The sequence below is a fragment of the Caretta caretta genome, chromosome 7 (assembly GCF_965140235.1).
Source record: "Caretta caretta isolate rCarCar2 chromosome 7, rCarCar1.hap1, whole genome shotgun sequence".
In the NCBI taxonomy this organism is placed as follows: domain Eukaryota; kingdom Metazoa; phylum Chordata; order Testudines; family Cheloniidae; genus Caretta; species Caretta caretta.
The window spans coordinates 100,648,208-100,670,768 of NC_134212.1; the positions used below are offsets into that span (position 1 = coordinate 100,648,208).

The 22,561-nt window shown below is 41.0% G+C and overlaps 1 protein-coding gene across 2 annotated transcripts in view; it reads right to left on the reverse strand.

Annotated features, from left to right (window-relative positions):
- GLRX3 (glutaredoxin 3) overlaps positions 1-21,323 on the reverse strand; it is a 34,190-nt gene extending 12,867 nt beyond the window's left edge. The window contains exons 1-4 of one of the 2 annotated variants that reach the window (XM_075130999.1): positions 21,128-21,323; positions 12,677-12,785; positions 7,867-7,941; positions 6,973-7,174 (exon numbers count right to left, since the gene is read on the reverse strand). In XM_075130999.1, coding sequence (XP_074987100.1) covers positions 6,973-7,174; positions 7,867-7,941; positions 12,677-12,785; positions 21,128-21,192 — 451 coding nt within the window. In that variant the 5' untranslated portion in view covers positions 21,193-21,323. The remainder of the gene's footprint in view (positions 1-6,972; positions 7,175-7,866; positions 7,942-12,676; positions 12,786-21,127) is intronic. The other variant, XM_075131000.1, reaches the window with a different exon arrangement.
- Between the last annotated feature and the right edge of the window lie 1,238 nt (positions 21,324-22,561).

Consider the following 22,561-nt stretch of genomic DNA (forward strand, 5'->3'; position numbering starts at 1 on the left):
TGGTTGTATAATTAGAGATTTTATGCAAAAGCACCAAAGAGCCAAAACTGTGTGTGTAACTTTGATTTAGGCTTTTCCTGTTTTTTTGAGCACTTAACTATGCAATCTCAATGATCACTTAATCTCTTACGTTTAAACTTGGTTCAGTCCCCTCTGTGAAATAACGAACCTCTGCCTCTGCCCACATACACATTCAGTACACTTCATTATGTGGTTAAAATTAGCCTCACATACATGTACAGATATAGCCTTTACAAGTTCAGCATGCAATTTGCAAAAGCTCATGCCTAGCTTCCTGTTTTGATACAGGGGTGTTCTTACAAAAAATTTCAAAGTTTCAGGAAGTTCTCAAAGCAGAAGGGTCTAAGTGAAAACTTTTACTTAACCTACACTACAGTGGTAACTGTCTCTGACACTACTATTATGAAAACTAAGACATTTCACTGTCATATTGAGTATATGCAAATTAAATACAAAAACACTAAGAAATTGAGATTTTTTTTTTTTAAAAAACACACAAACAAAAAAACAGTCCTAATCTATATTCTCCCATCGGAGTGAATTAAAAGAAATGTATTTACTCTAAATTAAATACATTTTTCTCTATAAAAAAGCCTATTTAAAGTTACATTTGAAATTATGACAACCTATGGTAAAACCTAAACTAGGGTTGCCACCCATCCAAGTTTTTCTAGGGCAATCCAGTTTTTGGCATCTATGTCCAAGTGTTTTAAAGAAAGTTTAAAATAATGTTTTAAAGGAAGTCAAACCACGGAATTGGTGGAAGTCACTGCCTAAGCACCTGGAACCAGAGTTTGTTCAAACTTCTGATTGCAGTAGCTTCCTCTGCAGGCATTGAGAATATTTTCTTCATTTCAATTTATTCAACTAGTTCAGTCCAATGACTAGTTAATTTGAAACTGGGAAACAGATTGAGAGCTGAGAAAGCGGGAAAGCTTGGCTTCCTCTTTCAAGCTATGAATAAAAAAGGAGGTGTGAGAAGATAACAATTTCTAGTCCGAAATTTCGAACAACATGGCAATCAGAAACAATTCGGTTCAATACACTAACTGAAGATAATAGTTTCTTTGATTAAGAAATGTATGGATAAACTTTTTTGTTCTTCTGTATCCAGCACATTTAAGGTAGTTTTATTTAACGAATAAACTTAAAAGTGCTCTTTGTATATTTAATTGTATTCCAAATTCCATCCAAATGGTGTTCTACACAAACGACATATAATAAAGAAATATCATTTGCCATTTTCTAACATAATAAAAAATGTAAAAACTAAAAATCTGAATAAGTATGTTAAGCTACATAGTTGCTTAAATAAACGTCTACAGATATAGTAGATGCTCTGGTTAGCAAAAAGAAGTACCAAATTTAGTGTAAAGGCTACAGATGGTTGCAGATCAACATTTGAATGGTTACTAACCAACGAGAATAAACTTTTCTTTTGGAAAATAAAAAGTACAAATTCAAACCAAAATTAAAATCATTTATTTAAATCAAGGCTTCTTTCTTGCTGATTTAAATTACAATTAAAATCTGTGATATAAATCACTGATTTAAATCAATTCACCCTGTCTCCCATTCACTGTAAGTAACATACTTGGGAAAACCAAACTGTATTACAAATGTTTTGCAAAGCAAAAACTACATATTATAGCCAAGGTAAGAAATTTATGAGTGACAGAAATAAGATTATTGGGAAATAATATGCTATTTGGGATAAAGACACAGGTGCTTAAAACTATCTCAATTCTTTATTGCATATGAAATATGTGTGATGCGTGTGCAAATACTTATGTATGGGCTTGTTTTGTTCACGGTAGGATTTTAAAGGTGCACACATAGTTGTACAGTTAACGTATGTGGGGTGGGGTAGGGGTGTTGAATGTTCAGTTTGTTACTTGTTAAACCATTTCTACCTTAACCCATAGGTGCTGGAACTAGGGGTGCTGGCTTAAAGTGGTTTCCATTATATATTGGGTTTACAGTTTTAGTCTATGGCTCAGCATCCTCACTATAAAAACTGTTCCAGCATCCCTGCCATTATGATCTTGTGAGACTTATTAATCTATTAAAATGTAGCAGCATTATAGGAGTTAATAAGGAAAAAGACATCAGATCAGATGTTCGTATTGCATGAACCATCTCTCCGCCCATTTACAGAATCCTGCAGACCACTTAATCAACCATTCATAATCCTGTAACATTCCCACAGCACTCAACAGTTGTTCATATGTAAAAGTGACTTTTTAATTATTTTCTTTTAATTCAATTAGCAGTTGGAGGTGGAGCCAATACCATGTGACCAACCAGCTCTTCACATACAACCAAGCGATCCACAGACAGAATCTGAAAACAGCTTTATGAAATCATGGAGTCTCTCCCTGCCAATGCAGGATTCTACACAACATTATGTAGTGTTTTGTCTGGTCTTTTTTAAAATCCCAAACAATGGTACTTTCCACCATTACTTTCCTTTTAAGATTGTTTCACAGCCCAATACATTTCATTGGCAAAAAGTTCTTCCTCCTACTCAGATTAAGTTATTTTAATTCCATCACATCACTCCCATTTACTGCACTCAACTACTCTGGTTAATCTTCAGAATACACGGACTTCCTTCCTTCCCCCATCCACAAGTCATTGCTTAGGCAAGATATACATATTTAGCTCTTTAAAATCCTTCTTCAAAAAGGCTCTTGGTCAGTTGTGTTGCTCTTTTCCTAAATCCCTCCAATCTATCACCATCAGGCCTGTTCCAAAGTTCACTGAAGTTGATGGAAAGTATTCCACTGACTTTAGCAAGCTTTGGATCAGACCCATGGTGACTAGAAATGAAAGTACTATTCCAGCTATTATACCACAACTATACCAAGAGGTTCTAGTAACTCCCTGTCCCAGGACACGATGCCTATGTTTGCAGTCCAAAATAGCTTTTTGTAGTTATACATATTGCAAACTCAAATCACTACCACTCCCTCCCACTGAACTTGTGTGTTTTGAATAGCTTTCACCTTCCTTTCCCTCTCTTCTATCCCAGTGTAGTACGGAAGCTTGCATTGTTCCTATTTAATTCTTGTTTTTATGTACTTGCCATTTTCAGTTTCTCTAGGTCCTGTTGTACTTTTTCCTCCATTTTTACTATTTACTCAACTCTTCTCAATTTGGCTTCTTTCATGAATCTCATCAATATGCTCTTATCCTGATCACTAAAGAAGATAGCAATTAAGTATGGTCATCACTTTGGTACCTCATTAGATACCGGTCTCAAACACTGACCCTTCCCTGTTACTTATTGCCTTTTGTTTCCAGTCAGTCAGTTACCCATTTTTCAATCCACATGGGTTCTTATCCAAACTAATTTAATTTTTAAATTATAATTTTGAGGAATTGTATCAAAGTCAGTTTGATTTTTAAATTCATTATATAAATATATACAATTTTATTTAAATTAGAGAAGAGCTAAATTAAAAAAATTTAAAATTAAATTTATATTTTATGATAACCTAGGTTAAGGCCTGAATTTACTATAATCTATTAATATTATTTTCATTTAATTACAATTATTTTAACAGTACATGTTTGCTGCCACGTTTTCAAGAAAGTCAAATCACTGAACTGGTGGAAGTCACTGCCTAAGCACCTGGAACGAGTGTGTGTTGAAGTGCTAAACTGGTTTTTGACAGTAGTAACCTCTTCTGCAGGTACAGAGAATACATTTTTTTCAGTTTATTCAGCTACTTCAATTCAATGACTACTTCACTCAAAGTTAAGAAATCAACCGGGAGTTCAAATAAATAAATAAAGGCAGGACAGCTTGTTTTCTTCCTCTGATCTACAGACAAAAAATGAGGTCGAAGAGGATGAGACCTACTAGTTCTAAAATCTTGAAAAGTATAACGATCAGAAACAATCAGTTCAATATACTAAACAGAAATACTTCCTTTGTTTAATAAATCAGTGAGTTTTAAATGAAAAATGTGTTTTGGTAAACTTTTTAATTGTATGTTGATAAGAAAAAACAAAGTAATTGTTTTTACGTAACTAAAAAAAAAACTTGAAAATGCTATTTGTGTTTTAATGTGCCTGAATGTCTCTCCAAACAGAGCAAGCGAAATCACTAGTAAAACCTTCAACATCCAGGAAATAACAAATGCATCATTCACCATTTTCTACCATACTAAAAATGTAAAAACTAAGAATCTGAATAAATGTAAGTTAGGCTATATAACGGTTTAAATAAATACATATAAATTAGCGTATCCTCCTATCAGCAAAAAGAAGCACCATATTTAGCATAAAGGATATATTTAGCTGTAAATCAACATGTTTTAAATGGTTACCAACCAATGAGACTCAAACTTGCTTTAGGAAAATAACTAAAAAATACAAATGCAAACCAAAATTAAAATCAATTATTTCAATCACGGTTTCCTGCTGGCTGATTTAAATCCCAATTCCAATCAATTACTTAAATCATTTTGATTCAAAGCAATCCCCTCCAAACAAAGTGTTTTACCATAGGCAGCAGGTGGAGCTCCCCCCCGGGGAGGCTCGTCCCCAGCTCTGCCCCTTCCCCCAATGCTCTCCCCACAGCCAGACGGAGCCCTGAGACTCCCCCTCCTCGCCTACCCCCCACCACCTGAAGTCAGAACCACAAGCCCTCCTCCGCGCCTGGAGGAGCCCTGGGCTGGCCAAAGCCGCAAGCCTCTCCCCGCCCAGAGGAGCCCCGGCCAGGCTGGCCAAAGCCCTGAGCCGAGCCTCCCCCTGCCCAGAGGAGCCCATAGCTAGCCGCAGCCGCACCTCCCCTCCCCGGACCCAACCCACCCAGGGGAAAAGCGTCTGTAGAAGACGCTTTTGATATGTCCCATGCAGGTTCCGTGGCGGCTGAGGCGGCAGTATGTGCTACCTCAGCCACAGCAGAACCTGCAGGGGGCATAATAAAAGCAAAAACTTCGCCACCAAACCCCACAACTGGGGGTCCAGCGAACACAGCAGTGCCTATTATACCCTGAGTTCATGTGTTTTACTAATATCCAGATATTATGGCTGGGATTTACTAACGAGTCTACAAGGCATAGGCGCCCATCTCCCACTGAAACTCATCGCTTCCAACCTCTGTATTCCCTCATTAATTTTGTAATTCTATCAAAAAAGAGCAATAGTACTTGTCTTGCAAGATTAATTCCTTATAAATTCAGGCTTTTGCTCAAAGTTGTCTCCTAGATGTTTACTGAGGTCTTATTCTTAATATTTATTCTATTGTTTTACTATAAACAGAAGACATACGGAACATTAATTTACAGCAGTGGTCACCAACAAGTTGATCGCTATCTCCGGCCGCTAAAAGTCTGGCGGTGCAGACTCCCTGGCTGCCCTGGTCCCACGCCACTCCTGGAAGCAGTCAGCATGCCCCAGTGCCCCCAAGGGCGGTGGCGGGGGGTGGTCTCCGCACACTGCTCCAGCCTGCAAGCACCACCCCCGCAGCTCCCATTGGCTAGGAACGGAGAACTGTGGCCAATGGGAGCTGTGGGGGCGGTACCTGGAGAGAGGGGCAGCACATAGGGGCACGTTGCTTCACCCCTCCCAGGAGAGGCATGGTGCCTGGGAAGCCAGGAAGCCTGCCTTAGCCCCACTGCGCCGCCAACCGGGAGCCACCTGCGGTAAGTGCCACCCAGCAGGAGTCCACACTCCAGCCTTGAGCCTCCTCCTGGAGCCAGCACCCCATATCCCCTCCTGCACTCCAAGCCCCTGCCCCAGCCCTGAGCCCCCTCCCAGAGCCAACACTCTGCCCCCACCCGGAGCCACCTCCTGCACCCAAACTCTGTCCCAGAACTTGCACCCCTCACCCCTTCCTGCACACCAATCCCCTGCCCCAGGCTCAGCCCGGAGCCTCCTCCCATACTTCAAACCCCTCGGCCCCAGCCCAGAGCCCGAACCCCCTCCCAAACCCCAACCCACTGCCCCAGGCCAGGGAAAGTGAGTGAAGGTGGGGGAGAGGGAATGCAGTGAGTAGGGTGGGGCTTCAGGGAAGGGGCAGAGTAGATCTTGGGTTGCACATAAATTCAGAAAGTGATCTTGTGCATAAAAAGGCTGGAGACCACAGATTTACTGGCTCACTCTTGTTGAAAACTGGCACCATGTTGTTTTACTTGAGCCTGTTACCTCCCCTAGCTGACCACAATTTGTCAGCTATAAATGTCAGTAGCCCAATAAGGTTGTAACCCCACACTTTTGATACTCCAGAAATCATGTTATCAGCACTTGCTTTTTTTAGCTTTATGTTCTAATTTTCCCCTCCTTACAATTTGAGATGCAGGGTTTGGACACAGGAGATGGTGAACAGTAGACGGTCTTGTGGTTAACACATTGGACTGACTCAGGAAATCTGGGTCCTCTTCCAAGCTCTGCTACAGATGCATGTGACTTTGGGCAAGTTGCTTAGTCTTTCTATCCCTCTGTTCCTTATCTGGAGCAACGGAATAATAATACTATCTAACTTCATGGGGGGGACTGTGAAAATAAATTAGTGTTTTGAGGCGCTCAGATACTTTAATGCAATGGTCCACAAACTGTGGAGGTGTGCCCCCCCCAGGGTGCAGAGGAACGTTAAGGGAGGCACGGTGGGACTCAGGTCAGTTCCCGTGGGGGATGGTGAGGGAGCGCAACCCAGCCCTGCTCCACTCGCAGCTCTGCTCCAGCTCCGCCTCCCAGCCCCGCCCCCAGCCTCGGCCCTCTTACTCCGTTCTGCATCTCCCCTCTGTCCTCCCCTCCCAGAGCTGCGGTCCTGGTTTGGGGGAGGGTGTCACGGACAGGGGTAAGGGGGCCATGACCCCGAAAAGTCTGGGGACCTCTGCTTTAATGATACATGCCACAAACAAACCTATAAATAAATCCTGCAACCAATCCCTACATAAACAAGCCCTGTTACATTAAATAAAATTTCAGGGTCCTTACCACAACGAGGCTCCTGGGGAGATCCTTTTATAAACACCATGCAGGGTGCAGTATTGGTCAATTTCTTTAGACGTACGTTGAGGTCCTCTTTTGCATTATCATTAGGGCCAGCTGAAATAGTACTGCTAGATGCATGGCGCTGGACTTTTTTGGTAAGCTCTGGGGCATGGGCACCATCTAATCTGTCAATTTTCTGAGAATTCTAAATAAACCAAGAGAGTAGCTCAGTTAAGAAGTATTAACTAAAAGCGGTCTTTTAAACTACTAAAAATTGGCAGTTTTAATGTATTCCATCACTACATATTATAGGTTTTCAGATAAGCAGGCACAATGGGTTAGCATACTGACCCTTTACCTCTTTAATCCCAGCAAAATTCTAAAACTGAAACTAGTCTGTTGGCCATAGCATTGTCTGTACCAAATAGATTTCTTAAAGCTTGTTATAAACAAAAAAAAAATATTAACAAACAGAACCAAACATGCTATTTCTACTAGATAATCACCTTTTAATTGTTCAGAAGCATTACACTGAATAATTCAAACAGAAAAGTGAATGAATTGTGAACCTCACTAAACCAAGCCTAACACGATACAAGAGAAGAGTGTTATGTATCTCGGGTATTGTAAAGCCATATATGAATTCCAAGGCATTTCAAGGAGGTTCTGAAATATTAAAACTGGCCATTCTTGTGCCCAGTAAAAAAAAAAAAAAAAACACACATACACGAGACACACAGACTGTTAACAGCTTCTACATTAAGTCAACACTAAGAAAAGGGAGTTCTGTTCTATTTTTAGCACTGAAAAAAAAGAGTAGAATGAACATTTACTAGTACTGAACTGCTGAACTTGACAGACATTCATGTGAATGATATGCAACCCATTTTCTCTTACCTTAAAAAACAAGAATGTTGGAACAGAACTAATTTCATATTTTTCAGACACTTCAGGCACAGCTTCAGCTTCCAGCTTAAAAGTCAGAGAAAACATGGTTTTATTTTCATAATTTTCTTTAAGTTTTGATTGTGCATGTCAATCCTTTTTTACTGTTCTTCTCAGCATTTTATGTTTAAAAAGGAGTTTGATGCAAAAGTTTGTAAGACATTTGCATTTAAATGAGACTCAGTGGGCTGGCATGTCATCCAGTGAGCCTGCACAGTGTCAAAACAGGTTCAGGGGTTTTTATTTTGTTGCACATTTCAAAAGATGCCTAGAGGCTGTGAATAAAATTTTTGGTGCACTAGTGACCTAGTAAATTTTCAATCATATGCAGCTACTACTATATTGAAATCCATAAATCATTGACCCCAGTTATGTCATGATTACAGTGCTTATTTTCTGCCCACAGCAATTCTTGCTGTTTGCTCTATTGACTAATTTCAAGAGGCAGTACATCATGACTGACATTTGCAGCCTTCTGCAAATTATGAAGCAAAAAGGAGTATTTCTTCAATAAACTATTGATGTCTGCTAAATTTTACTTTTAACTCTTGCAAGACTGCTGGATTCTAAGTAGAAAGCTTATTAGACTATTGGTCCAGAAGCTTGGTTATCATTAAAATGCATATTTGAAATTCCAGAAGATAATTTTTTAGCAGACAAATATAAATCTTTTTATTAACCATATCTGCTGCGTGCATTCTGTCTCAGCTGCTGACTTTAGTGACAAAGTTATTTTTGGGGTTGTTTTTTGTTTGTTTATTGCAATAAATGTTGATTTCCTGTTAGCTCTGAAGACATTAAGTGGAAAAATAAAGGTATAAATAAGGTGGTAAAATAGTGAATATAAATACATTTCAAGGACTAGTAAACAGAAACCTTGTGATCCCATTTACAGGTGCACAAAGTCTTGCCAACTACTCTTTCTGCAAACTGTACACTGGGGCTTTATCAACAGCAACTGGAAAACCATTCAGGGTTGCTGATTTCTTGGTCAGAAAATTAACATTTTTAGAAAATGTAATAATTGGCTATTCAGTTTCTGGCTCTCTCCATATAGTTTGAACATTGAACATTTTAGCGTTATTTGTAAAAGTAGATTTTGGTTTGTTACACCCATAAGGCTTTTAATCTTGTTACAACTTTGGATGCAAGAGAAATAATTTTACACCTGCTCAACGTCCTGTTAGTTAGGGCTAGGGAATCTCCAGCCCGCTGCCTAATTTATCTGGCCCATGGCAAGTCTCTGTACCATGGGCCGGAAGCCCTGAGCCTCAAGCCCCCCCCCAACCCCCTCCCATGGGGCTGGTGCCGCAAGCACTGGATTGTCCCGCTGTGGGGGAAGCTAGGGTTGCCAAGCTGTTAAAAGTCTGGTCGGCTCTGCGCAGCTCCCGGAAGCAGCCGGCATGTCCCTACAGCCCCTAGATGCAGGTGTGATCAGGGAAGCTCCATGCACCACCTCCGCAGCTCCCACTGGCTAGGAACAGCGGCCAGTGGGAATTGCAGATGCGGGCAATGCACAACCATGCAGAGCCTCCTGGCTGCACCTCCGTCTAGGGGTTGGAGTTACTGAATGCTTCCAGGAACAGCGTGGAGCCAGGGCAGGCAGGGACACTGCTTTAGCCCCAGTGCGCCCCTGATGGGGAGCCACCTGAGGTAAGTGCTGCCTGGCCAGAGCCTGCATCCTGAACCCCCTGCCCCAGGTCGGAACACCCTCCCGCACCCTAACTCCCTCCCAGACCCTGCACCCCCATCCAGACCCAAACCCCCGCCCACACCCTAACTCCCTCCCAGATCCCGCACCCCAACCCCTTGCCCCAGTCCTGAACCTGCTCCTGCACTCTAAACCCACTGATCCCAGCCAGAAGCCCCCTCCTGCACCCCAAACCCCTCATCCTCATCCCCACCCCATAGTCCACACCCCCAGCTGGAGCCCTCACCCCTTCCCACACCTCAACCTCTTGCCCCAGCTCAGAGCCCCCTCCTACAACCTTATCCCCTCATTTCTGGCCCCAATCCGGAGCCTAGGTGAAGCCCCAAGCCTCAGCGCCCCTCCACAGGGCTGAAGCTGCAAGCACTGGCTCGCCCCGCTGCAGGGGGAAGCCCCAAGCCTCCTCCCCACCACAGGGCTGTGTGTGTCCCCATGACTGATTTTTTTTTGTGGGTCAATGGCCCCTAATAGAAAAAAAGGTTCCCCACCCCTGCTGTTCCCCACCAAAAAAATGAAGGTTCCAGAGAAGGATCAACGATCTTCTCTCTCTCAACATGGGCCTGATCCAAAGCCCATTGAAATCAATGGAAGTCTTCAGTGGACTTTGGATCAGGCCCCATAAATTTCTCTTGCTCTCAAGTTAATTCTTGTCAGGTTTGATCCTTCACCAAAACAAGCAGTCATTATGCACTCGGTGATGTGAGCATTGTCATCAAGTAGCCATTCAAAATTTCCTTCTCTCAAACATACTTCTAAAGATTTCAGGAAATTATGTGAAGGGAATGGAACTACAGCTTTACTTTATGAACCACAGCCTAAAGAATAAGCCATGACTGGCATTCTGCCAGGCTATCACACAGAGATTTTTGAGAATGGTTTTTAAATAAGCTCCTTTAGGTTCTACCTGCAGCTTTTGATTGAATCATAAGATTGTTTGATGCACACAACAGATCTTTACAGTATCTCCCTCACCTTATTTATCCTGTATTTGGCCAAGCAGCACCAGACTATGACCTTTAATTTTGAGTCTTCTATCCCTACTCAAACCACACAGTCAAATCTCTACACGAATTAACTGAGAAACAAAATCTGTCAATATATTTCTATTTTCTGATCTCCTGCAAATGGCTGAATTATTGTTACATGGTAGTGAACTTTTATTCCTTTTTCTTTTTGTGGCTCATTTCCTATCCACCTTGATGCTTTTGTTGCACTTTAATGAAGTTCATTTACACAACTTCTTTTATAAAATTGAATGTTATTGGTCCACCCACCAAATTTCAGACTATTTTAAGAGAACATCAGTCATATTTTAAACCTCTTGGGTTGGTTAAAATTAAGATTTATTCTGTGGTCATCTAAAAAGGTCTGGGGCACCTGGCATTGGCCACTGTCGGCAGACAGGATACTGGGTTGGATGGACTTTTGGTCAGACCTACTATGGCCATTCTTATGTTATCTTTAAAAAATTAATATAAACTTGTGTTTAAATACTGCAGCTATAATTTTTAAATCACATTTTAAAAGATTGCTCAAGATGTTAATCAAGTTTTGATTGTTATAAACAATGAATTTTAAAACTGATGATGTGACTTACAAGGCACAATTAGGAACCTACATTCCTGATTAGGTACTTAAAATTAACTTGGTAGATTAGCTAAATTGTTATTGAATGATCTGAAGTTCTAGCTTGGCTATCCCAGAACATGTGACAAAGTTCTATGCTTTTAATTATGAACCCAAAATATTAAATTAGTACCAGTCAAAATTCAAACTACTGAGTCAATAGACCTATTCAAATCTGTTTATAGCTTATTTTCTTTAACAGCCTCATCTTACATATTGTAGTCGGTATGTATTTACAAGACAGTTGTTGTAATTTTATTTTGCAATGTATTGTCCAATGAACCTTGCCATTAAAATAAATATTCATTAAAGATACACAGTCAAGTGACAGCTGAGACTTCAAAAAAATTTGGCCTACCATAAACTACAGCAGCACTAGAAAAGCAACAAAAACAATGTATAATATTTTGAAAATTGATGTTTTAGAATACTCTAATTAAAATAGCTTTGTAAATTAATACGATTAAAAACAGATCTATCTTTCTGCTTTACAAAAGGAAATGCCAAACTGTGAGATGAGTCATTAAAAACACACAAAACATAAAGGCTGTAAGAAATCAAATTAAAACACACACACACACACAGCTGGTTGTTCCATTACTCCTTGCCCTCATAATCACAAAAATGTCTCATTAACAAGAGAAAGTTGTTTTAAAATGAATGACATGCAGATCTAGTGCATTAAATTTTTTTTTCCCCACAGTGATTCTATTCCTGGGATATGCAGATGAACTCTCAAAAATATTGCATCTCATTTACTTACTGCTGTTCAACATGCCATTCTTAGAATGACAACATCACACAGACTTAAATTTATCTTTCTGCAAAGCCTATGCAGATTATCGTTCACCCTTAGTAATGGCTGGAAAAACAACTAGAGTATCTAAATGAATCCAGAGGAAAATCTACTTGCCTAACCAGCAGCATCACTGAAACAAATCAAAGTTCTAGCAAATCTTAAAAGAGCAGTTTTGCTACCTTAATCTCAGATGCCTGGAATTAAAGAGATCAGGCTATTACACAACTAATTACAGTACTTGCTTGGTGAGTCATTCTAAGTCACATCAAGTACACATACAAACTTAAAAACCTATTTACTAGATGAAGTAACATATTCTATTAAAGTGCCAATATAGTGCATTTTTAAATGCAAGAAGATGCAACTAACTTGTTATTTAAATCAGCAATACACCATGAACTTCACCCACAGTTCAATTTATGCGATTTCTGACACTGACTCGTGCTGAAGTTGAACTCATTAGGATTCAAATCAGCACGAAAGCTTTGGTTTCCACCCCACAGAAGTCATCGGAGAAAAAAAATCCGTTTCTGAAGTTCATTTTATGTAGAAATGGTCCCTTCATCTTTGACTTTAGTTTGCATTACTATCTTTAAAATGGCCTTTACTATCTGGACATGAAGACTTACCTTCACAAATGTAACTTGCGAGTGTTCCTTAGCTAACTCAGCCATGACATCGTTCATTTGAATGCACTGAGGAGCCCATGGTGCCCAAAAATGGACAACTACAAGAGACCTATGACAAAACAAAAATACAGATATATGTTAATAGAAATAGGTAATTTTTTTAAATAATGGAATTTTGATGAAGAATAACTGACTACAAAAAGCATGGTTAGTTATAATGGAACAATGCAATATTATATGAATTAATATACATTGAAGAATATAAAGACTATAGAAAGAGTAGTATTACTTTGGATACAGAAAAAAGGAAAATAACTGATATAAAATTAACTCTTATAGTAAATAACTAAGTTATGCACTCTAAGGTTATCACAACTCACAAGAAAAAAAAACACACTAAGAGAACAGAAAACATAGGGATGAAAAAAATAGCATTAAAAAGAAAAAAGTTACAAAGCCTTGCCCAATTTTTAATGTTTTTAGAAGAATGGTGGTTAGAGATGTTTGCTGAAAAACAAATATCACTGGTAAGATATGCAACATAAAAAGAAGAAAGAATAAAATCACAACAGAGTTACAAGGAGCTTGACATTTTGCTACCTAACCTGATTCTAGCAGAATGCAGCATCACATACAAAGAATGAGCAACAATTGAAGCAGGCAGAAAGACCTCAATTACTCACTAGGGGGGTCACACACTTTGTTGCCTCTGTTGGCTGAGCTTATTGCACTCACCAGGGGCTCCTTCCATCCCTTCATTACCCCTACAAGCTCTGTGTGCCACCCGCCAATCCCCCTCTATTTCAGGGACTCGTTGCAACCCTCCTCCCCCAGCTCTTCCCATGCCAGGGGCTCTCTGCCCTTGCATTCGCCCATATCTCAGCATTCCTCCCCACCATTCTTATTCTCCTTTGCTCTCTCTTTTAGGATGTCAACAATCTAAAACTGTATTACAAGAATAAGCTTGTCTACAGATGGACTCTTATTCCAGAACAAGCATGTCTATACATAGAGTTTAAAGTTATCATGTTACATCCAAAAAGAGAAAATACCATCAAGTGGATTGTCAAGCCTCGCAAGCTCTGCCAAAAAGGCACTGAAGGCACTAACGATTACACTGACAAAATATTTGGGTTTAACAAATAATCTGGAAAACACACAACACACTTCATTGCTTCTATAAACTAAGTTCATTTCATCCCTCCAAGTTCATTCTCCTCCACAAACTCCCTGAGCACCACCTTCCCACTCGCCACAATTTCAGAGATTCCTTGCAATGCCCCCACACATCCCTTCATTCCAGGGGCTCTATGTGAAAGCCTTCCCCATAAAGTCCCCTACATTTCCCCCATGCAAAGGGTCCTGTGTGCTCTCCAGGCCCTCCTCTCACCATAGCAGGCTCCCACACTTTCTGCACATGCCAGGGGCTTTGCGTGTACCCCCATTCCACCCTGCCAAGGAATCTCTGTGGCTCCCCTTTCCCTCTCCCCCATACCAGGGCTCCTTTCTCCCCACATACCAAAGGCTCTGTGTGCACACCTATTGTTACACCCCAATGGTCCCCTCTCCCCGTTCTCTGCTCTTCTTCTTTCTGCCCCCCAGCCTCTCGTATTCTGCAAAGAAAACTTCCACTCTCCACTCACACATTTTTAACCCTCCCCAAAATGCTTTAACAATGTTTGCAACAGTGTTAGCCACATTCAATGCTAATCTACCTTCCCTAAAAACTCCTTGGGGGGGGCACCCATTGGGGTGTAACACTATTCCTCCCACAGCAGGGGCCCCCAATTGGCCTTCCTCACCAGAAATTCTGTGTGCTCCCATACCAGAGTCCCCCATTCTCCGCTTCACCCATTATAAGGATTCTGAATCCCTCCAGACAAGGGGCTCTATGTACTCCCTTCCACAGGCCAGGGTCCCCAGTTCTCCACCCACATATGCCAAGGGCTCTACGTGACCTCACTTCCCTCATTAATATTTCTCTTCTTTCTGTCTGGGAGGCCAGATCTACTCTAGGAGCCCTTTATCAGTATACGTATACCACATCAGCAAAGAATTCCTAGCGCAAATGCATCTTTTATTGGCTACACTGTGCTTTTCCCAGTATAGATTATTCCTGCTGCCCTTCAGTTCTCCCCGGGGTGAAATAACCCAAGGCACAAGAATTAAGTTTAGAGGGGACAACAAATAAGAAGGAAGATGAGGGGTACACAAAACAGCAAATGATACAAAAATGAAATCCCCACACATACACAAAGCTACCCTTTGGACTCAAACCCACCAGACATCGGGCCCAAGAACTTGTAGGTTTTAAAAAAGTGGGCATGTACATGGATAATGAGAATATTCAGAGTTATCAGCCAGGAAGTTTAACAAAAACGCATATAAACCCTCATGTTTCAAGACATAAACTAACTTCTAACTAATGAGAACTAGGAAGAAACTTTCTCTGTGGGCCAGTTATTCCTTAATTGTCCACAAGATTTCTTACACCTTCCCCAAAAACATCCAGTACAGATCACAGTCAGAGATCTGCTCCAGTATGGTTATTCTATGCTTTACTGTTAGCTTTCTTAAACTATTTTCAGCAGAATAAGTGAATAGTTAAGGAGGATTAATATAGCTGGACAGGACAACTAATCAGGAATACTAGTTCCAAATTCTTTAATGAAGGCTGTGTAATACTACCCAAGATAAAGGACTTCTCCCTTAATATGGATTTCTGAGAAATACTATTGACATCGAAGCTGAAAAACATTAAGATGTCTGTGATATATCCAAAATGCCAATGAGTTCTTAATAATACTCTGAATGTATAAAAATCACAAGACATACCAAATATTATGCCACTGAAAGCTGTACAACAATTTATAATTTTATTTTATAATAGACAAAATACTAACTCATTAAGGAATTTTAATGATTACTATGTCGGCAGAATACATCTTATTGTTTTACATTTATATTAATACCCAATATAAAACATCATATGTGCAAATCCATACATTATGCTCAAAACTGTTCAATACTCCAACCCTAAACTGACAGTTATTATTTATATTACCATAGCGCCTATGAGCTCTAGTCATAGACCAGAACCTCAATGAGCTAGAAAAAAAAAAGACATAATGTTGTGGAATGACCCATGAGCCCACACAGGTCCCGACTGGAGTCAATGCAGCTCATGCAATTTTGGCACAAGATCAGGGCCCAAATAACGAGTATAAGTACTAAGGCTTAAAGCCAAGGAAAGGTAGTTTTCCTTTCCAACATCTGCTACTCTCAAGTGTATACAAACACTAAGAAGAGGAGAAAACCATAATCACTACTTCCATGACTTTACAGCAAAAGCAGAAGCATTACCAAAAAAAGATTAAAAATAGGAGTAACTTGACTTCAAGTTTCTGTGCTACCACTATATTAGTTATGGAGCAGCATACAGCACAAAGTGTTCTGATCCATTAAATTATTAGAATTTGTTTTCTAGAAATTCAATTTACAATGCAGTTGTTCCAGTCTGTATTTGCAACAATAATCCTATGCTTGTTTGGACACCATAAGAAATCTCTGATACACATGTGGTGGATCTTGATCTGCTAAATTGTAAGGGAAAAATGAAGTCCTTCAATTCAGTGTGTAAAAAAATAAATAAAAATCAAAGAAAAAAAGATGTATAGAGCAATATAGCTAGATACTAAACAATGTATTAAGCCCAAAATACTATTTAATAATTTGATACACTTTCTTTCCCACTACTGAAGCACAGCAGAGAATTCATTCTTTCCTGAGCTGCCAAGCAGAATTTCCCACATGTCTAATTTAAATTACTCAGTATGGTAGGGGTACATCTTATCAGATAAGTGTCACTTTGTGAGCAGTACAGGAGTAAGAACCACATGGCTGAGTAATTCTAGCCCCTTTGAATGGAACAGTAATTATTTGACAAGATTATCCTCAACCATATTATTAATATTGCAATATTGTTTTAATTTAATGTGGACTTAATGAAAATATTGTGAAAACAGAATGCTTATTCCCCTCAAATTTTATTTTTCTGTGAATTATTTTTGTTTTAAACAAGGTTGCAATTAATCTGCCTTTCAGTGACTAAACTTTTTAGAAAAGCATAAGAGAATGGCAAGATAGAGTAACTCAAAACATTGGGGAAATCAAGTGGGTCAGCTTCCTGAAAGTGCACCAGTGACTCCAGATACAAAGTGCACACTGGACTCAAGGCAGTACATATTTTGACTCTACTGTCATCCAGAGATAACCAGGAAACTTTTTTTTTTAAAATTTTAAATAACGTGTGTCCTTCATAACTTCCTTTCCCTTGCTACGGGAAAAAAAAAGCCTGCAATGAGGGATGCTTTATGGGGATGACCTACAATATTGTTTTAATATTGGTCTTGGTTTTGTTATTTAGTCTATTTTATATCACAGCTGTTAGTTTAATAGATTCCAGATAAAAATATAGATATATACACCATGTATTGTCTACAAAATTTTTCAGGTATTCACTTAAGGCCAAATACTACAATTACAGCTTCCTCTTAAGTAAGGGAGGGGATGGGAGGGAGTTATGCTTGAGAAAGAACTGCAGAACATAAAACATATGGATTTTGTTCCCTTTATTCCAGAACTAGTACAGAAAGTGATGACGCAACGTTCTCCAAATAGGCAGTTCTAAAGGTGATGGTTCCATCTTCCATTATGATGCTATTTACATTTGTGTTTACCATTGTACTGTGCTACAATATAAAATCTTTAAATTATAAATATTCAAAGTCCCTTTCTAACACAGCACAATATTTTTTCAGCACATAGTGTCACCATTTTAAAATATCATTTAGTCAAAACTAGAATTAATTCCTGTTATATCATCATACTAATCCACCACCATTTTTCCACTCTGAAAACAAAGCTTTAATTAAAACTTTTCCAAAAACATATTATGAAGTTTGTGGTTATTCCATAATCTAACTTGTCAGTAAATATAAATATGCATACTCAAATAACCATTTAATCAGTTTCATTAGAATGTTTATCTTTTAAACCTTTTGTGAAATCAATATTTTCCAAAATGTGTTGTTTTGTTCAATCAGTAACTGTTCAAAAAGCAACTGAATTAGTAGTACAAGGCTATGTCTACACTGGAGACCTTACAGTTGCACAGGTGTACTGATGCAGCTGTGCAGTCACTCTATTACAGTGGTTCTCAAACTTTTGAATGGGTGACCCCTTTCATGCAGCAAGCCTGAGTGCGACCCCCCCTTATAAATATAAAAAAGTGTTTTTAATTTAATACTATTATAAATGCTGGAGGTGAAGTGTGGTTTGGAGTGGAGGTTGACACCTCGCAACCCCCTGAGAGGCCATGACGCCCAGTTTGAGAACCTCTGCTCTATAAGAACTGTACAGGTATTTGTTCTATAAAAAAATATTTTTTTTAGGTTAGGGAAACATTTCTATTAATCCTTAAATTTTCTCAGAATTCTGCTGTAAATTTCTCTAGCAAATTGTCTGTTCATTTAGGCTATAAGCTCCACAGAGAGGGGATCATTGGCTAAACACAAAGGAGATGTATGCTCAGTGCTGCTACGCTTAATGCCTAAGGGGGAGAAAGGGAGGGAATGGCGATGGTACCCCCATTACATCCAGTACCCCACTGCCTAGAGCACAGACCAAAACGTAGGAAACAAGTTTAATTTCCCACACCGCCTGATTTGGAGCAAGGATTTCAAGTTGGGTTTCCCATGTGAGTGCACTAACTACTGAGCTATTGGATAGAAGGTGGACACTGCTTCCTCCCTGGCTGTCTTGTATGAAAATCAAGCATGCTCTGAGCACGCCTCCCAGATTGGGCTCCACAGGTGGGGGAACACCCAGTTTTGAATCATACCAAGGCTTTAGCGAAAGCTAGATGGCGTCAAGATTTAGACAGCTTTTCACATTTTCACTAGCAAAAATTTAGATGCCTAGGGAATTTAGGCATCTACAGGGCTAGGCAACAGCTGAGCAAGGGTCTAAAGATCTAAATTATGGACTCTGGTGCCTAACGGGGTAGTTCGGCACATAAGTCCTTTTGTGGATCTAGTCCCATGTTTTCTTCTATTTTGTACAGTTCCAGACACACTGCTATGCATCAATCCTACAAGCTTATTCACATGGGCTGACTTTTTCTCCACAAAGAGACAGAGGTCTGCTCATAAAAGTTATCTTCCAGGTTTGTGCTCTCAAAAAAAATCTGTTAATATAAATGTAAATATGCTGCCAGAATTGAGTTGAAAGCGTTCATTTAAAATTCAAGTTTTCACATAGCATGGAAATGGAGAAAAAACCTATTTGGGGCTGTGAGACACCAACACAGTTGTACCATTCCTGCTCACTGTGTGAATGTATACATCCCCATTTTAAGATTAATTTTAAAGATCCATTAACATAACATAGAACAACATTTCTCATGTCTTCAATCTACAAATCTCATACAACTGTACAAAAATTAGAACAGCACTAGAAAAATCAAATTTGCTCCAAAGTTTAGATTCTTTAAAAAAAACTTTTACAGAAACAAAAAAAAAAAGCAAACTTGAAATCAGTTGTTTTTAAACACAAGAACATCCCCTTGCAATGTCAGCAGTCCAAACATTTAGAGCCCTGCACGGATACAAAAACTGTATCAACATCCAATCCGTGATCAGCAAAAATGATCCGCAGATGTGGATGTCTGCGGATATCTGCCGATTTGCAGGGCTCTATGAACACTGCAGTGAAGTGAAACTGACTTCACTGATTTTCCTTGTCCAATCTAAGAAAGTTACAAAAAAAACCCTTCAAAAATAAAAGTGTAAACTGGATTTCTAAATTATTTCAATTTAGTAATCAAAAGGTATTATTAATGTAAGGAAATAAGGTTGAAATATGACTGGAGCTGATACTGTCCTTTAAATAGAATGCAAGCATTATGACCCTTTTACAGATGTGCAAACTAAGGGCTTATCTACACTTAAAACGCTGAAGCAGCACAACTACACCACTGCGGTACTTCAGTGAAGATGCTACCTATGCTGATGGGAGGGATTCTCCTGGTGGCATAAATAATCTAGCTCTCTGAGAGCTGTCTTCACAGAGGGTTAGGTAAATTTACCTGCTTCGCTCAGGGGTGTGGATTTTTCATATCCCTGAGCGACACATTTATACCAACCTTATTTCCTAGAGTGGGCCAAGCCTTAGGATAGGTCTACACTTAGTGCAGCTACATCACTGTAGCGCTTCAGTGTAGATACTACCTACGCCAACAAGAGAGGTTCTCACATCAGCACAGATAATCCACCTCTCTGATAGGCATTAGCAAAGGCTATGTCTACACTAGCACTTTTGTCAATATAATTTCTGTCACTCACGAGTATGAAAAAGTCACCCCTATGAGCAACATAAATTACACCAAGAAGATGCACCACTTTGCACAGCACTATGGCAGTGGGAGATGCTTTCCTGTCAGCACAGAGCTGCTACATAGGAGACCTTACAACAGCACAACTGCATGCGTACAGCTATGCCGCTGTAAGGTCTAATGTAGACATGGCCTAGGTCAACAGAAGAATTTTTCTGTCCATCTAGTGCTGTCTACACCAGGGATTAGGACAGTAGAGCTACATCTTCAGGGGTTTTTGTCTCTCCTGCTGGTAATAGCTCACCTTAACTGATCACTCTCATTATAGTGTGTATGGTAACACCCACTGTTTCATGTTCTCCATGTATATAAAATGGTCCTATTGTATTTTCCACTGAATGCATCCAATGAAGTGGGCTGTAGCCCACAAAAGTTTATGCCCAAATAAATTTGTTAGTCTCTCAGGTGCCACAAGTACTCCTGTTCTTTTTGCGGATACAGACTAACACGGCTGCTACTCTGAAATCTTCAGGGGTGTTGATTTTTTTCAAACCCTGGAGAGATGTAGCTATACCAATGTAAATTACCAGTGTAGACCAGGCCTAAGAAGCAGAGTGGGATTAAGTGTTTTGCCCTAATTCACAAGCAGAGCCAGGAAGGGCAAATCAGGTATCCCAATGCCCAGGCCAATGCATTAGGCTGGGGTGGATGTCCCACAGGGGCAGGGCAAGGAAATGGGGGTAAGCGGGAGAGGAGGTTAGTAACCGAAGGAGGCAGGGCCGGAGGCGGAAGGAATTAACGACGCCCCCAGGAGAGAAGGCAGCAGCAGCGGGTGGTTAGTGGACCCCCCGCCGGGGGGAAGGGCTAGTGACCCCCGCGGGACCGGGCAGGCCTCACCCGCAGAAAGAACGCGCCTCCCCCAGGGAACAACACCCGCCCCCTCCTTCCCCACAGCCTGGCTCCAACTCCCCGATGACAAAGCCGCTGCCTCCCCAACGCGGGCCGGGCCGGGCCCCCGGGGCCTGACGCTACCGCTCGCCGGAGCCAGCCGCACGTACTTGCCCTTCTGCTGCAGCAGCTCCCGGAAGTGCCCGGCAGAGCCCACCTCGGCCAGCGCAGCCATGGCTAGGACTAGTCTGTGGCCGGCGCTGCGGCCAGGGCGGGCACGTGCAACCCGGTCGGCGGAGCGATCCGCCCGGCCTCAGAACGAACCTTCTCTGCCTCCGCGCATGCTCGACGAGGGGGACCCCCTCCCAGCGCGCGCGCGCGCACGCACGCACGCACACACACTTCCTCCGCCCGTTCCCGTGGGGAGGAAGGCCTGGAGCCCGGTTGTCCTAGGAGGGGGCGGGGCGATCGGCCGCCGGGCCGGGGCGGGGAAGCAGCCGGGAAGAGGGCGGCGCGGGTGCGGGCTGGGGGAGGGGCAGGTCAGCGGCTGTTGAATTTTACAAAACGAAAGAGGAAGGCGCACAGGGTTTGCCCAGCGCCATCCCCCAGCCCGCGTCAGAGCTGGCCGGGGAGCTGGAGTATTGTGTCGGGTTCTGGGCGCCGCGTTTCAGGAAGGACCTGGACAAATTGGGGAAAGTCTGGAGGAGAGCAACTCAACTGACTGAAGGACTAGAAAACATGATCTCTGAGGGAAGATTTAAAAATAGGGTTTATTTAGTTTGGAGAAGACAGAAGGGACACGATACCAGTTTGCAAATATGTAAAAGGTTCTTATAAAGAGGAGGGTGAAAAATGATTCTCCTTAACATCAGAGGATAGAACAAGAAGCAATGGGCTTAAATTTCAACAAGGAAGGTTTGGGTTGGACATTAGAAAAAACTTCTTAACTGTCAGGGTGGTTAAGCACTGGGACAAATTGCAGAGGAAGGTTGTGGAATCTCCATCACTGGAGGTTTTCTTTCAGAACAGGTTAGATAAACACCAGTCAGGAGTGGTCTAGTTATTACATAGTCCTGCCTTGAGTGCAGGGGACTGGACTAAATTACCTATGGCAGTCCCTTCCACTCCTGCACCTCTATGATCCAGCACCATCTCCGTCCCCTCATTATCCTCTCCTGTCCAGCTCTCTCCAAAACATACGTCATCTCAATGCACCATTCACAGAAGAAAGACACTGTCATGTACAGTACATACCGGATCCTTCTATACAGTGAAATATTCACCTCTCAGATTCCAGATGTTGGGGAACGATTCCCACTTGTCCTGCTTATGGTAATGAGATCTCAATATGTTAAGACTCAAGAGCATTGATCCACCGGTCTACATGAAGTTGTATAGGATATTTCCAATAATGACATTTTAATGCCTCACGTTTCATAGCCACATTTCTGGAGCTGTGTGCATTACATATACACCAACCTGTGTTTTTTTTAGATCGGTACATGTGTAGGTATTTTTCTCTTTGTTGTTCAGCATGGAGAGGTAGGGCTAAGGAGGTACATCATGGTGCCATGAGGAATGTTGGGGGATGTAGAGAGTGCAAC